The 15449-nt window shown below is 37.0% G+C and overlaps 1 protein-coding gene across 1 annotated transcript; it reads left to right on the top strand.

The window, feature by feature from the left end:
• The first annotated feature begins 8476 nt into the window (after nucleotides 1–8476).
• Nucleotides 8477–11136, top strand: LOC103705257 (cyclin-A3-1-like). Its single transcript, XM_008788908.4, has 8 exons — nucleotides 8477–9169; nucleotides 9253–9485; nucleotides 9582–9657; nucleotides 9754–9830; nucleotides 10054–10087; nucleotides 10195–10344; nucleotides 10430–10564; nucleotides 10670–11136. The coding sequence occupies exons 1-8, from the start codon at nucleotides 8816–8818 to the stop codon at nucleotides 10739–10741; spliced, it is 1131 nt and encodes a 376-aa protein (XP_008787130.2). The 5' UTR covers nucleotides 8477–8815; the 3' UTR covers nucleotides 10742–11136.
• The last annotated feature ends 4313 nt before the right edge of the window (nucleotides 11137–15449 follow it).

Here is a 15449-nt window from a genome sequence, read left to right on the forward strand (position 1 = left end):
GAAAGAAACAGGAATTTTCTCGCTAGTTCGGCGTAAGACCGGGTTCGTAAAGTGTGGCCGCAGAAGGCCGTTGATTTCGACCAAGCAGCAGCAATTTTCGAAGGCCGGACGCTGTCAACCTGCGTCTCATTCAAACGTGCCGTGCATGCAAACCGTGACTGACTTGCGGCAGCTTGATTGCGGTCAAGGAAGCTTCTCGTGAACATTTGCGCAGTGCCACGGTCCATGTCCGGCGCAATGCCCTTATCCTTCTGGAAGAACATCAGGAGAAAAGGGACCACTGTTGGACCTTCTGGCTCCCACCCTGAAGGCCCTCCTGGGCCCGGTCCACTTGACCGGCCCAAGCTCGGCCCGAGGCATCCTTCTCCTCTCCCTCCGGCGATTTCGGCCGGGATGGAGAGTCCTAGGGTTGCACAAACCCTAGGGGCTCTTCTATAAGAGCGAGCCTCCCACCACCGTCAAGTACCACGACCTTCTCTCTCTCTTTTCTCCCTTCAAAGTCACGGCATCACATCACTGTGCTCACTGAAAAATGGGGCTACCAGACGTCGCCGAAGTTGAGGTAATGCCCTAGAGTTCTTCCTCTTTCCTTCTTCTTTTTTCCACGACTCAACATCGCAGCCGCTGGTTGTCTAATCGGCCGAAAATTGATTGAAATAAGGAACCATTGTTTCTACCTCTATTTGTTTCCTCTTTTCGTTTTCTTCCGGCCGCCTCCGCCGCCGGTGTTCATTACCGAACCTTTGCCCTCATTTCGAGTTGCCCCCCAGCAAATGCCGAACCCTTAACCATCGGTAAGTGGGCCAAGATCCGAGGACAATAGAGCCAAAAATTTTTTGTTCGGCCTTGTTTTGGGTTGAATTCCACCGACCGGCCGCTGTCGTCGGCCGCCCTCTACCGCCCGCCACTGCCGCTTGCGGGACCATTATGATCACTACCACTAGCCGCCTCCTTCTTCCTCTATTTTGCCCAGAAGAAAGAAAGAAGAAAAGAAGAAGGGAGAAGAAAAGAAAAAGAGGAGGAGAGAGAGAACCATCCATCTCTTACTCTCTTATTTCATCTCTCTTCTTTTTGTCTCTCCCTATAAGATCTATGGAATTCAGTATTGGGTCTTATCGGCCTGATATGCAAACTTGAGTTTGTAAAGTGTGGCCGCAGAAGGCCGTTGATTTAGTATAAATAGTTTATAATATTTGCCTCGGAACAGATTTCTTCTGTCATGTCAAGGTTTTGAATCCCGTGTACTAAAGAGCCAATGAACCTATTGAATCCTGTTCGCATCATGAGTAATTCAAAGTAGGCGATGAAGGTTTTGTTCAAATTGAGAAGGGGATGATACCTCAAAAGCTAGGATGCGATTTGAGAGCCGCCCATTGCATTCTATAACGAAAACTTATCAATGATGTGTGGAACCACACGTTTTGCTTAATATTTGTAGTTTTTATAGAAAATTTTGTCGAACAGAATGATGGTTGTTGGAATAATTCGATCTCTTGATCATCTTATATCCCGTTGAGATAATTCAAATATTTTGATCCCTACTGAAAATTATTCAGTATCCACATCAACCAACGAAGATCAACTGATAGCTTTGAAAGTTTTGATGATGGTGCCTACTGACAGTTTCTTAGTCAAATAAAAAGTAATGAAACAGCATCACAACAATTCACCAGACAATTTCTTCTTCTTTATTCATTTGCAGGTGTTTGGAGATTACAGAGAAGAGGGGAGAGAATGAAGATTGAAGAAAAATACAAACTTCATAGAAATAAAAATTTGAAAAGATTAACAAGTATAGCTTGTATAAATAAACAATGTTCTCATGAGGCACATGCAGAATAGAAAATCTCAAACAGATGGGATGAAAGCAGCAAACTTATTTGCCGATGTGATCAATAGAGAGACAAGCAAGTCCATTGAAAGTAAACGGACCATAACCATCCATCAAATGCTCTTTTCTGATAAACTATGTGCATGAGTGCATCGCCAATGTTAAGATGTAGTTGTGTTAAGTTCAAGCAGAAGTACACAGGCAACAACCTCAAATAAAGAATTTTTCTACATATTTAGTTCCTATCTTAGGGGGAAAAAACCTTAGTGCACTTTCAAAAGAAAAAGAAACATCCTTGTTGCAGTGTGTTCTTCATTTTTTTCCTTTCCTTTTTTTTTCGAGGAGATTGTTTGTAGTGTGTTCTAATAGCCATGCAATGAAGATATGTACCGAAAACTTACATATCAAACTCAAGCATTCATCGTTGATAAGATTCTAGCAGAATTTAGAGTTGTTGAGTGTATCTTAAATTTCTTGATCTGCCCCATCTTATGATTCCGTTCGGCAAATTTGAAGAGAAAAAGGAGAAACAAAAAACATTGGGCAATACTTGTGCGGTTTGCGGTGGTCACCAAGGATTTGGGTGCCGACCCGCCATCTGATTTTGATATATATCTTGTTTATTTCTTCGTTAAGAAAGTATAGGAGACAGAATGTGGGAGTGTTATTGAGAGGCAGCATTATTTTTGCACTCCATCATTTCGATCATAGTAAGAATTTCTTCTCTGTCCTTGCCCATGGATGTAGGCTTGTGGCTGAATCATGTAAATCTATGCGTATCGTGTTTTGGTTCTCTCAATCTTCTCAAATCTCTTTGTTCTTTGGTTTATCTAAATCCGTCACAACGATAGAAATGCAACAAAATCACTAGTTACTAATGACAGCAGCAGATGCTTCAACACCATACTCTCTCTCTATTTAAAAAAAAAAACAGTTTTTGAGAAAAGCGAAATATGGTATCAATACTCACCATTACCCTGTCATCAGCCATTTCGATTAAAGGACCTCATATAGACAACTGAGATCACAAAATCCAACCATTTTGCTCTGGCTGGAATCTCTTTCTCCCCAGAGTAATGTCTGTAATCCGTCTAGAGGAAGAAAGGGGGAAGGAGTTGTGTGCTCAAAAACCAAGGGAAGGAGTTCTGCCTACTTGTTTAGTATTCATTTACCACTCAAGCAAGCCTTTAAGAACAAGCAGAAATATGTTTGATCTAAGCAGCAGGTCTGAGAGATTAGAAACAAGGCAATCCAACGTGTAATTTTGTCCATATTATGGTAAGTCAAACTGTTTTTCCTTGGCATTTGGTCAGCGAAATTCCAAAAGTTCCATAATCTGCACAGACTAGCATCATTTATATGGTAATGACTATGATAAGGAATCAGTGGCATTATCATCTAATGAACCTTGACAGATCCGAAGATGGTAACCGTTGCTTCAAAAGAAACCCTATGCTGGATCATGAAGTTCTTCAAGCAATAAAAATTTTGACTTTCCTGACTTTGAATTTTCTGTGGAATACTGGTCCTGACCTGCAAAAGATCGAAAACAAAATGACGTAAATACTTCCATGTCACTTGGAGACTCCAGAGCTAAACAAAAAGTCATCAGTTCCCTCAAAAAGTTTTCAGCAGTTCCCCAGAGCTAATTTCTTAGTAAATGCACATGACAAGCGACTGCAATGCTTAAAGCTTTAATCAGTTTCCTTTTGAGCATAAAAACCCTAAATATGGCTGACTATGGTGTAAAGTTTGAGAGCAATTAAAGATAAATTCCTATAGGACTTTTTCTGCAAAACATATAGAAAAAAAAAAACTAAGAATAAGATAGAAGATTGAGAGCTATGCAAGTAACCTTCTTATGATTTCCATTGATTTGGTCCATTAGGCACAAGCTTAGATGCTGGTCCTCCTTTTCGCCTTTAGGAAACAAATTTAGATGCCTGAAAGAAAAACAGAAGAAAGCATGTCGATGAAAAACATAAAGCATACATAGTAAAAAAGCAATAGAACAAAATAAGATCAAGTTTATTCAGTAAACAGTCAGTGAAATATAGAATTTGGGAACCACAGGCCAAAAACTACAGTGTAAACAAATCAATTACATCAACTAATCTAGTGAAACAAATTAAAAAATAAGAGAGCAGCAGGAAAGTGAGAAGCCGGCATAGTCAATCTGATAAATACGTTCAACTATTAAGATTCTCTGCCCAGGGTTACTTATGAGACAGCTCTTCAATTAGGTGATCCAATTTTCCTCTGAAAGACAGGATTGATGCATTAAAAAGATCTTTGTTTATTCTTTCTCATTAGAACATTTCCCCCCTTTTTTCTACTCTAGTATGGGTTACCACTGTAATAACTCATGACCTCACTAAAAAAGACTAGCCAGAACTTAGCCCTGTATAAGTATCCAAGATCTTTTCGGCGAATAATCGATGTAAAACTAAACACATGCCCGCGCACGGGTCGTCACATACTTTCCTCAGTCAAACCTTGACGTCCTCGTCATGCCAAATGTTCAAATATAATCACAAGCACTATCTTAGAATTGAAAAATCGACGTCCAAAGCTAGCATCTATACGAACACAGACCCCGCCAGCGGATAAAAAGTTGGAATATGAAACAAAAATCTTTATCGATTACGAACACATACCCTATCATGGGTATAAAGTTACCATAGCACGAATATCTGTGAGTAATGTTTTGAACTATGATATAGCTAACTGACAAAAGAATGATTTATATTATTTACAAAATGAACTTGGAACTATGTTTATGAAATATGAATAGTTTATGCATGCATGATTGGCTTTATGACTTATTTTAATATATTATACTATGAAATACTTTATTTATAATATCTGTTATTTTTCTTAAATGATGCATTGATATGAAAAAACGTATGCTTGATCTAGTAAGTAGAGTAAGATTTACTTACTAAGCCATGCCATTCATATGTCTCTATTTTTATTTTTCTTCATGTATCTCTATTTTTATTTTTATTTTTCCAGACGAATAGAGTTGATAGGAATGAAGAATGGTCTAGGCTTGGAGTTCGTGCTAGCAAGCTTGACAGTTTTGTAGAAAAATTTTAGTATTTTAAATTATCTATGAATTTGTAGTTAATGATTTTTCAAATATTGAGGATTATGAATTTGGTTTTTATGTTTGTATTTAGATGCTTTGAACTAGTATTGGTTGCATTTAATGGATAATGAAATTGAACTTTTATTATTTGAAATGAATTTGAAGTTAAATGAAATGTTTAGCTTTGTGTTATTTGGGTTGTATCCCTCGGTAGCACGACCATATCATACTCTGAATCTGGAGCATGACAAGTACAATAGTTGTATCTGACAGGACTAATGAACTAACTCGCATTCATTCTTTGCGTTGTTCTTCTTTCTCTTATTTATGCAAGAAATAAATTAATTACCATACAATTTGAATAGAGTTAAAAAGGATATACCTAGAGTACCACAAAGAATGATGAGCAAGAGAAATTTAAAATTGGTAGAAGGTGTGATGGCCTAGTCAATCCACTTGATTAGTCCGGCCTGAATGCTAAACCCATGCATGCGTCGCACACGATGAGCAGCAATAGACTCCCAGTAGGAGTATGTTTTCCCATCCGAAGCCTGCGACTCCTAATAGAAATAGGAGACCTAAGGCCACTAGGATCCTAGGTCACCTCTATAAATAGGACCCCCGCCCCTCTATGACCCTCCACCAGCGATCATCGCGCCTCCTCCTCTCTTCTTTCTCCCGCTTTTTCTCACTTTCTTTCTCTTTCTTCCTTCAGGCTCATCATTCCCTAGCATTGTTCTCATTGAAAATCAAGGCCGCAGAATGCCGCCAAAAATAAGGTTTAGCAGATTCGCCTAGTGAAATTTGAAGGTCTAAGGTGAAAAAGGTAAATAAGACCTTATATTCCTTATTAATTTTTGAACTTATAAATAACCCCAGTACTCCTTATTAGTTTTTAAATTTTTACTTATTTTTTGATATTATGACAATATGAAAATAATAATAAATGTTGATGATATCATGTTTTCTTAAAATTAAGAATCGAGCATATGATATTATAAAACTCATGATGTATCATGAAAGAATGGTTCGATGAATATTTTAATATTAAGGTTTGTTTATAAAATATATTGATGAAATTTATATTTTTGTTATGAAAGGAATACTTGCATAATTGTTTCATTATTGTTGATTTATTTATGGATTATGACCCTATATATATATATGATTTAAGAAAATATTTTTTTAGAATGTATAACTTAAGAAAATATGATTTAAGAAATATGGCAAAACATTCTCAGATAGCTATGTATGAGTATGACCCCTAAAAGTGGGATAGATCGACATTCGGAGCTAATTTCATATGATCTTGCTAGTATGTAATAGTAGTTAGCATACAACTCTACTAGCAAGTAATAGTATTTAGCATACAATCCTACAAGCACGTAATAATAGTTGGCATACGACTCTGTCAGTGGATAATAGTACTAGGTATACGGCCCTACTAGCGGATAATAGTAGTTAGCATATGACTTTGCCAGCAGATAATATTAGTTGGTATTTTGACGATTACCACTCTATCATAGGTATAATAGTGACCTTAACATTTAGTCTGAGAGAATTATTAAAAATATAATGTGCCAAAATAATAGAGGATTTATGACTTTATAAAGTTGCCATAGTTTATGATTTTATTTATGGATTGGAAGCTATATTTATGTAATTTGCATGATTTATGTACATGCAAGAGCATGATTGATTTATGGTTATACTTTTATTATGAAATATCTATTTTTTTTAATGGTAGTTATCTTTTCTATATGATTTAGTATGAATTTATGCTTGACTAGTAAAATAGTGTAAGGTTTACTTATTGTAGCTCAAATCTCTATTTATTTTTCTCTTTTCAGACGAATAGGATCATTAGGAATGAATGATGGTTTAGGCTTGGAGTTTGTGATAGCAAGTATAGTGATTATGTAGAAAAAATCTAGTATTTTATATGACTATAAATTAATAGTTAACGATTTTTCAAATTTTAAGGTTATGAATTTTGGAATTTAAATTTGGATTTAGTCGCTCCGAACCCATACTTATTTATTTATTTAATAGATGATAAAATTAGACCCTTTTATCATATTTTGTTCAGGATAGATGTGGAAGTTAAATATAATAGTTGGCTACATGTCATCATGGGCTATACTCTTCGGTAGCATGGTTATGTTATGCCCCGAATTTGAAGCGTGATAGAAACTCACTATGATTGGTTAAAGACTTAAAGGTCTGTTTAATAACCTTGCAAGGATTAGCGCTTGCAATGCGTGCCTTCTACCTCAGCCTTATTCTCTCACTTACCTAAAGCTACAAATGGGTCGGGTTAACTCATGACCGGACCCCGCTTAGACCCAACCCGACCCATCTTGGAGGACCGTGGGGCCGGGGCAGGTCCTAAAATTGGACCTATTTCATTTTTCGGGTCGGGTCTGGGTTTTCTAAATTCAGATCCGGCCTGATCCATTTGAAATTTGGATAATTTTAGGTTTTCAATCCTACAACTCGCTCTGATCCGATCCAACTCAAATCTGCAAAATTATTTAGGCCTGCAGGGCGCAAGGGTGCAAACCAAACAAGTCAGATGGAAGCCTAGAACTGGGTGCTTAATGCTTGAACCAAAGCTCCGGTCCAGACCCGCTCCTTTTGCCCCAAAAATCATCCAACGAATGTGCCGTGGGAGGTTACAATATTCCGCAAGGAACAACATTGCGCGTAGTACATCCATGGAGATGCCAAGACGTGGGAGGAGGAGGTGCCCACGGGAAGGGCTTACAATAAGAAAGGTTGGACTAGCACTTGGGACATTGATCCAATGCTTTGAGTGGAAGAGAGTTGGCAAAGAAGAGGTGGACATGGATGAAGACTCCGAATTGACCTTGCCCAAGGTCGTGACGTTGGGGGCCATGTACTCTCCACGCCAGGCTATGATCAACGTTCTCGCAGGACTTTAATCACTAGGATATCATTTATCTATTTTGATTTCTAAATCTTTAGGAAATAAAGCTAGATTTTTGTAAATTGTACATCAAGCCGCATGTCCTTTGCTTATGGTGGGAAAAATTAGATATTCAGTATATAAAAAGAAGCACAGATCTAGATCCGACCCGGACCCAAATTTTTTGTTGGGTTCGGTTACATATGGATCTGACCTAAATGACCCGTTGGGTCAAAGTTTATAACGGTGGACCTAATCCAACCCAACTCAATATTCTATTGGGTTGGGTCTGGATCCAAAATTAGAATTCGAACAAAAAACTGAATTGGATCGGAGTCACTTATGACTCGACCCAACCCATTTGCACCCTTACCCTGCCTAGCGGATGCCGTGGCAGCTATAGCAGGGATGGGCTACATGGATCATAAAATTATGCTTTTGGCTAGATTTTTGAACTACACTGTCCATATTTACCAAAAAAAAGAAAAGTACGCTGTTCATGGCTTTTGGCTCACGCATGACACATCTGGCGTTATTAACCCTGCACCGGAGACGTCCCAAATTTTTCCCTGTCGGCCCGCCCGCCTGACCCGTTTGGATTTCGGATTTCGGTTGCTTTTCGGTCCGGAGGGGAAAAATTCCAAAGCAAAACCCAAATCCTTTCCTTTCAAACTTTCAAACGCTCAATCGAATCAAAACCTTCCCCCCAAAAATCCCACACAAACCAAACTGGAAAAATCCTCCATGGCGAAACCCCAAACCTTCGATGAATCCCGCTTCCAAATTTCCCTTCGAAATCCAAAGCCAATGGCGCCCTCCTAGCCCTCCCTCTAAATCCCCAACCCCTCTTCCCTTCTCCTCGAAGCCACTCCCATCTCTCTCCCTCTGCTCCTCTCTCCCTCTCCTCTTCCTCTAACTTTAACCCTAACACTAGAGGAGCAGCGGAGGTACCAGGACGGTGGCCATGGAGGACAAGGAGAACAGCGTCCGCCTCACCCGCGCGGCGGCGGCGAGGAAGAGAGGCGCCTCTGCAGCAGCTCCCGCCTCCCAGTCTCTCCCACACGGCCAGCCCCCGGCCAAGAGGAGGAAGCGCAAGGCCCTGGGCGAGCTCAAAAACATCTCCAACGCCGCCTCTGGTCTCGAAACCCCTCCTCCTTCCAAGCCCAGAACCAGGTCTCGGGCCAAGAAGCAGGCAGAGGCTCGAAAGGTTCCTCTTTTGGATGCCTCCGCTTCCGAAGAGGTCCGTTTCGAGGCCGAGGACCCGCAAATGTGCGCCTTTTATGCTCCGGATATCTACCAGTACCTCCGCTCCATGGAGGTAAAGGATTTGGATTGCAGATTCTTGAGATTCTGGTTGTTTTCATTTGGTTTGAGCAGGGGTTTTTACTTGTTTTATTTTAGGTGGAGTCGAAGAGGAGGCCGCTGGTTAATTTCATTGAAACGGTCCAGAAGGATGTAACTGCCAACATGAGAGGGATTCTGGTGGATTGGTTGGTCGAGGTGGCGGAGGAGTACAAGCTTTTCTCGGACACTCTTTATCTCACAGTATCATACATTGATCGATTTCTCTCGTACAATGCTCTGAGTAGGCAGAAATTACAGCTTCTTGGTGTTTCTTGCATGCTTATTGCCTCGTAAGCGTTGGTTTTCTTCGTCCTAATTTTGTCTCCAATCGATTCTTTTCTGCTGTTTGAATGATTCATTGATGTGGGTTTTCTTTTTGGATGCAGGAAATATGAAGAGATCAGTCCTCCCCATGTGGAAGATTTTTGTTACATTACCGATAACACTTACACCAAACAAGAAGTAATTTTTCCTCTCTATTGGCTTTCCCTTATTTTGCTTTTGTTGCTAATGTTGAGATCTTGCGAGTGACTTTGCTCAATCTGTATCTGGGTGTAGGTGGTGAAGATGGAGAGTGACATACTGAAATTTCTCAACTTTGAGATGGGCAATCCCACCATAAAAACCTTTCTTAGGTATGTTCTTAAGCTACAAATCTTACCTTTTGTTTTCAGTATAACTCTTGAAAAGTCTTGTTTTATAATGGCAATGAGCACATGCATATTAAAAAACATGATTTTGGATCCATTGTCTTGTCCTGAAGTTTTATCTGGACTTTGGATTTAAGAATGGTATAGAATGGCTTTTTTGTGGCATCTCATATTGAGCTAATTTGAGTTATAATTTCATTCTCTGCAGGAGATTCACAAAGGCTGGGCAAGGAGATGGCAATGTAAGCTAGTCCAATGTCTATTCAAACACTAATTTAGAACATTTAATCATGTGCTATCATTTTCTTCTAGATTGGATACTGATGAATGATTCTGGAACATTTTCCAGTATCCAAATCTCCAACTGGAGTTCTTGAGCAATTACCTCGCTGAGTTAAGTTTGGTCGACTATGGCTGTGTTCGGTTCTTGCCATCAGTTATTGCTGCTTCTGCTGTCTTTATTGCAAGATTCACCATTGATCCAAAGGCTCATCCTTGGGTAAGTGTATCACTCAATTATTGTATTGTTCACTTAAGTGAGTTAGTTATATTTGGTGTTGATTATTGGTCTTCTATTTTTCCAGAGCCTATCACTGCAACAACAGACAGGTTATAAACCTGCCGAGCTCAAAGATTGTGTCTGTGCAATTCATGATTTGCAGTTGAACAGGAAATGGTCCTCTTTGACAGCAATAAGGGAGAAATACAAGCAGCACAGGGTAAGGTTTTACACTTCCATGTGGCTTATTTTCCCTGTCTATTTCTTCTTGTAGTCTTGCAATGCATTTTAATTTTGCTGAATCCTATTTGCTTTTCTGGAGCAGTTCAAATGTGCATCGATGTTGCTTTCTCCCTCAGAAATACCTGCATCATATCTTGAAGACCTGAAAGAATAGTTTTTGCAATTATTTTGGTGGCAACTCATGCAAAATGGCAGTTGATGGCATTTAGCTGGCTCTTCTCAGATAGGATTTGGAAAAAGGAAAGAAAAAACCACCATGTATAATACCTCTGTCATATGAGATCGCTGACTTTTTTTGCCTGCGTTGGGAGGAAGAATGGATAAGACTTGTTGCTGAAGTGGCATTAAAATCTGTTTTGGTTGGATGAGGGGATCCAGTGTTTGCTGACAGATTAGACGAGTTGCTAGAATATCTTAGTCTTTTATTGTTGTTCTGATATACAGTTCTCTATAGCCAATGGGAAAAGCAGACTATGTATGTTAATTGTACATGTAGAGGTTTTGGGAAGTAAAGACAATTCACATATACTCTGGATAATTCCTGGTACAGATTGTGGACCTAATTTAGGTGCGGAGTGATTCCTAGCTGCAAGCTTACAATCATTTAGATAACTTATTACAAATACAGGAACAAGATCTAGAAGTCTAACCATACAGTTCTAGATCATGTTATTAGAACTACATCAAAAAAAGATCATGTTAAGAGAAGACCTCCAGTTCGTCTCATTTAAAATTGTTTTGTTTTCAAAGGGTTGCGAGAAGGGCATTCTTACTGAAAGAGTGCTAATCTGCAGACAAGTATGATATGGAACTTGTGTGTGAGGATGTTCTTTTGCATTCTCAAGATTTGCAGATTGGTTTGAGGGTGCCAACTGGCTTAGTTGGTAAAGTCATTGAATGTTGGATCATTGGATGCTGGTGGCTTATGTTTAAATTCTGCCCTCAACTTCATTTCAGCTTGGCTTCCTTCCTAGTTCTTTTACAAAAGAAGGATTAGTAACTTGGTTCTTGGATAATGACTGAAAATTGATGCCTTGTTTACAGCTAGATTATTGTTTATCTGCATTGCTGAAGGCAAGCATGCATATGGTAATGTAGGTTCAGTTAGGGGAAAAGAAAGTTGCAGTGTATCTCTCCTATCCTTTGGAGAAGTTAATATTAAGACATAGTAATGCTAGGGGCTCTCTAATGTGCATTCTTGCTGTGGTATGATGGGATTGGAGTAACTTGTGGGATTTGTTGCTATACATGGGAGTAGATTCATAATGGAATTGGTAAATCATCATTTGTTGGCTTGAGCTTTTCTTGTGCGTATAGCCGGCACCCGAAGCATATATCATTAAGATCTTCAAAAAATTTGATATGGTAATTACTAGTTTAATATTTTGGAAATTGATAGGGGAAGTACATTATCTCTAGTGAAAATTAAAGATTCATAAGATAAATATATTTTCTCAAACTACAGGATTAGTTTAAAATTGTTTGCTACTCCTGAGTCAAAAGATGTAACCTCTCCTTGTAGGAGCTATTTTGTTGGAGATTGCATTCGCAGGGGTATGTGATCCATTGTTTGCTTTTATTACGTACTGTCAGGATTCAATGCTTTTCCTCATTCCTTCAATCTTGCACCTCTGTTGTAGAAACAAGCTCCATTATAAGACTTTAGTTTTACCCTATACGTTAAGGCGGGCCTGATGGCATTGACAATACTTGTGGTGGAACTCTTGATGCAACATTCCACCCCCTGCAAATTTTTCATATGAGTGCGCTCTAAACCTCATAGGATATCCAACTAATATCTCAAGGCTTGTTACCTTGTTGCTTTCAAGTAGGGCAATCATTTATCGATCATATATTTTTACACATAAAACTAAATAGAGGACCGAGAGGAGATCTTAACTTACGCATCTAAATGACGTGGGTGATCAAGGAGACAAAATTAAAGTTAAAAAATTAAAAAATGTTTACTCATCTTTAGTTTTCTTTGTTTCCTTAGTTATGAATTACAGACCTTCATCATCACCTGAATAAAGCTTTGACTAGCTCATAACTCATTGTATCATTATCATCATCATCGTCGTCGTCATCATCATTATTATTATTATTATTACTATTACCATTATATTAGTATTACTACTAGTACTACAAGTGGCATTTCTAATACTACTTTTATTACTACTAGTGCTGCAAGTAGTATTTCTACTACTACTACTACTACTACTACTACGTACTACTAGAATAGTACTACTAGTACTAGAAGTAATATTTCTATTACTTACTACTGCTGCTAGTATTATAAGTAGTATTTCTATTATTATATTATTATAGGTTTTTTTGCATGAATACATTTCTAAAAATTCAAATTTGCATGAAAACCTCCTTAAAATTTATATTTATTTCTGTACCCTTCATAAAACATTATTTTGCACAAATGCTTCTACTATAATAGTTTTTCTACACCGTTAATAAAAACTATATATATTTTAATTAAAAATAAAATAGGATTTGAAATTACTTTTTTGTCGCCCATCACGATCATCTTATAAATATTTTTTTTTACATCTACTCATTAAGGATATTTTAGTCATTTTAATTTGAAATCGTTAATTTTCTAACAATATTAGATGGCGTAGGTATAAATGCCAAAAATAAGAATAAAAAGGATAGAATAGTAAAATAAGTGTTTTACAAAGGTATGCATGCAACATCAATTTTAAAATGATTTACATACCTTCATCATCACCTGAATAAAGCTTTGACTAGCTCATAACTCATTGTATCATTATCATCATCATCGTCGTCGTCATCATTATTATTATTATTATTATTACTATTACCATTATATTAGTATTACTACTAGTACTACAAGTGGCATTTCTAATACTACTTTTATTACTACTAGTGCTGCAAGTAGTATTTCTACTACTACTACTACTACTACTAACTACGTACTACTAGAATAGTACTACTAGTACTAGAAGTAATATTTCTATTACTTACTACTGCTGCTAGTATTATAAGTAGTATTTCTATTATTATTATTATTATTATTATAGGTTTTTTTTTGCATGAATACATTTCTAAAAATTCAAATTTGCATGAAAACCTCCTTAAAATTTATATTTATTTCTGTACCTTCATAAAACATTATTTTTGCACAAATGCTTCTACTATAATAGTTTTTCTACACCGTTAATAAAAACTATATATATTTTAATTAAAAATAAAATAGGATTTTGAAATTACTTTTTTGTCGCCCATCACGATCATCTTATAAATATTTTTTTTTTTACATCTACTCATTAAGGATATTTTAGTCATTTTAATTTGAAATCGTTAATTTTCTAACAATATTAGATGGCGTAGGTATAAATGCAAAAATAAGAATAAAAAAAGGATAGAATAGTAAAATAAGTGTTTTACAAAGGTATGCATGCAAACATCAATTTTTAAAAATGATTTACATACCTTCATCATCACCTGAATAAAGCTTTGACTAGCTCATAACTCATTGTATCATTATCATCATCATCGTCGTCGTCATCATTATTATTATTATTATTATTACTATTACCATTATATTAGTATTACTACTAGTACTACAAGTGGCATTTCTAATACTACTTTATTACTACTAGTGCTGCAAGTAGTATTTCTACTACTACTACTACTACTACTACTACGTACTACTAGAATAGTACTACTAGTACTAGAAGTAATATTTCTATTACTTACTACTGCTGCTAGTATTATAAGTAGTATTTCTATTATTATTATTATTATATTATAGGTTTTTTGCATGAATACATTTCTAAAAATTCAAATTTGCATGAAAACCTCCTTAAAATTTAATATTTATTTCTGTACCTTCATAAAACATTATTTTGCACAAATGCTTCTACTATAATAGTTTTTCTACACCGTTAATAAAAACTATATATATTTAATTAAAGATAAAATAAGATTTTGAAATTATTTTTTGTCGCCCATCACAATCATCTTATAAAGATATTTTTTTTACATCTACTCATTAAGGATATTTTAGTTATTTTAATTTGAAACCGTTAATTTTTTAACGATATTAAATGGCGTAGGTATAAATGCAAAAATAAGAATAAAAAGGATAGAATAGCAAAATAAGTGTTTTACAAAGATATGCATGCATGCAAACATCTATTTTGAAATGATATTTCGTGTAAAATTCGATATTTAGAAAGATATTTATAAAAAAAACCCTTTATTATACCTACGTGGCAACTTAAACCTTACCTATTTATATACAAGTTAGATGATTGGGCAGCAAGACTACAATTGAAAAAGGAAATTATAAACAAAGGGGCCGGGCTTTGGCTTTACAGCCGAGAGAGAGGAGAATGGTATAAATAAATTCTCGCCACGGCAACGGAGGATAGCGGCTTCGCTGTGGCTGGGATCGACCCAACGGCCGACGTCCTGGACTGTCTTCCTGATTCATGGCGGAGACCGCGGCTCCCCCTCCTTCCATCCAATAAGTAAGCGAGCTCCTGCCCCAACTTGCAGTCGTTAGCGCGACCTTCAACATTCTATCAGAAATTGTCGTTATTACTCCGCTGCTGATAGGTTCATGTGTTCGATTTTCTTTTTTTTTTGAGAAAAACTTATGATTATTTTGTCTCTTGATTTTGGAGTAAATGGAGATCAATTTGGTATTTATTTATGGCATTTCGTTTGTTTACTGGACGCGATTTTTTCTTTCATTACATATTATAGGTTCCCTGCTTCTTCATGTCAGTTATTTTTCACTACCTCGACTTACCGTTATTTACGAATCTCTTAAACCTTTTTTTGTGATGATGTAAATACATTTGTCTGGTGTCAACGAA

This window comes from Phoenix dactylifera, unplaced genomic scaffold (assembly GCF_009389715.1).
Source record: "Phoenix dactylifera cultivar Barhee BC4 unplaced genomic scaffold, palm_55x_up_171113_PBpolish2nd_filt_p 001689F, whole genome shotgun sequence".
NCBI classification, from domain to species: domain Eukaryota; kingdom Viridiplantae; phylum Streptophyta; class Magnoliopsida; order Arecales; family Arecaceae; genus Phoenix; species Phoenix dactylifera.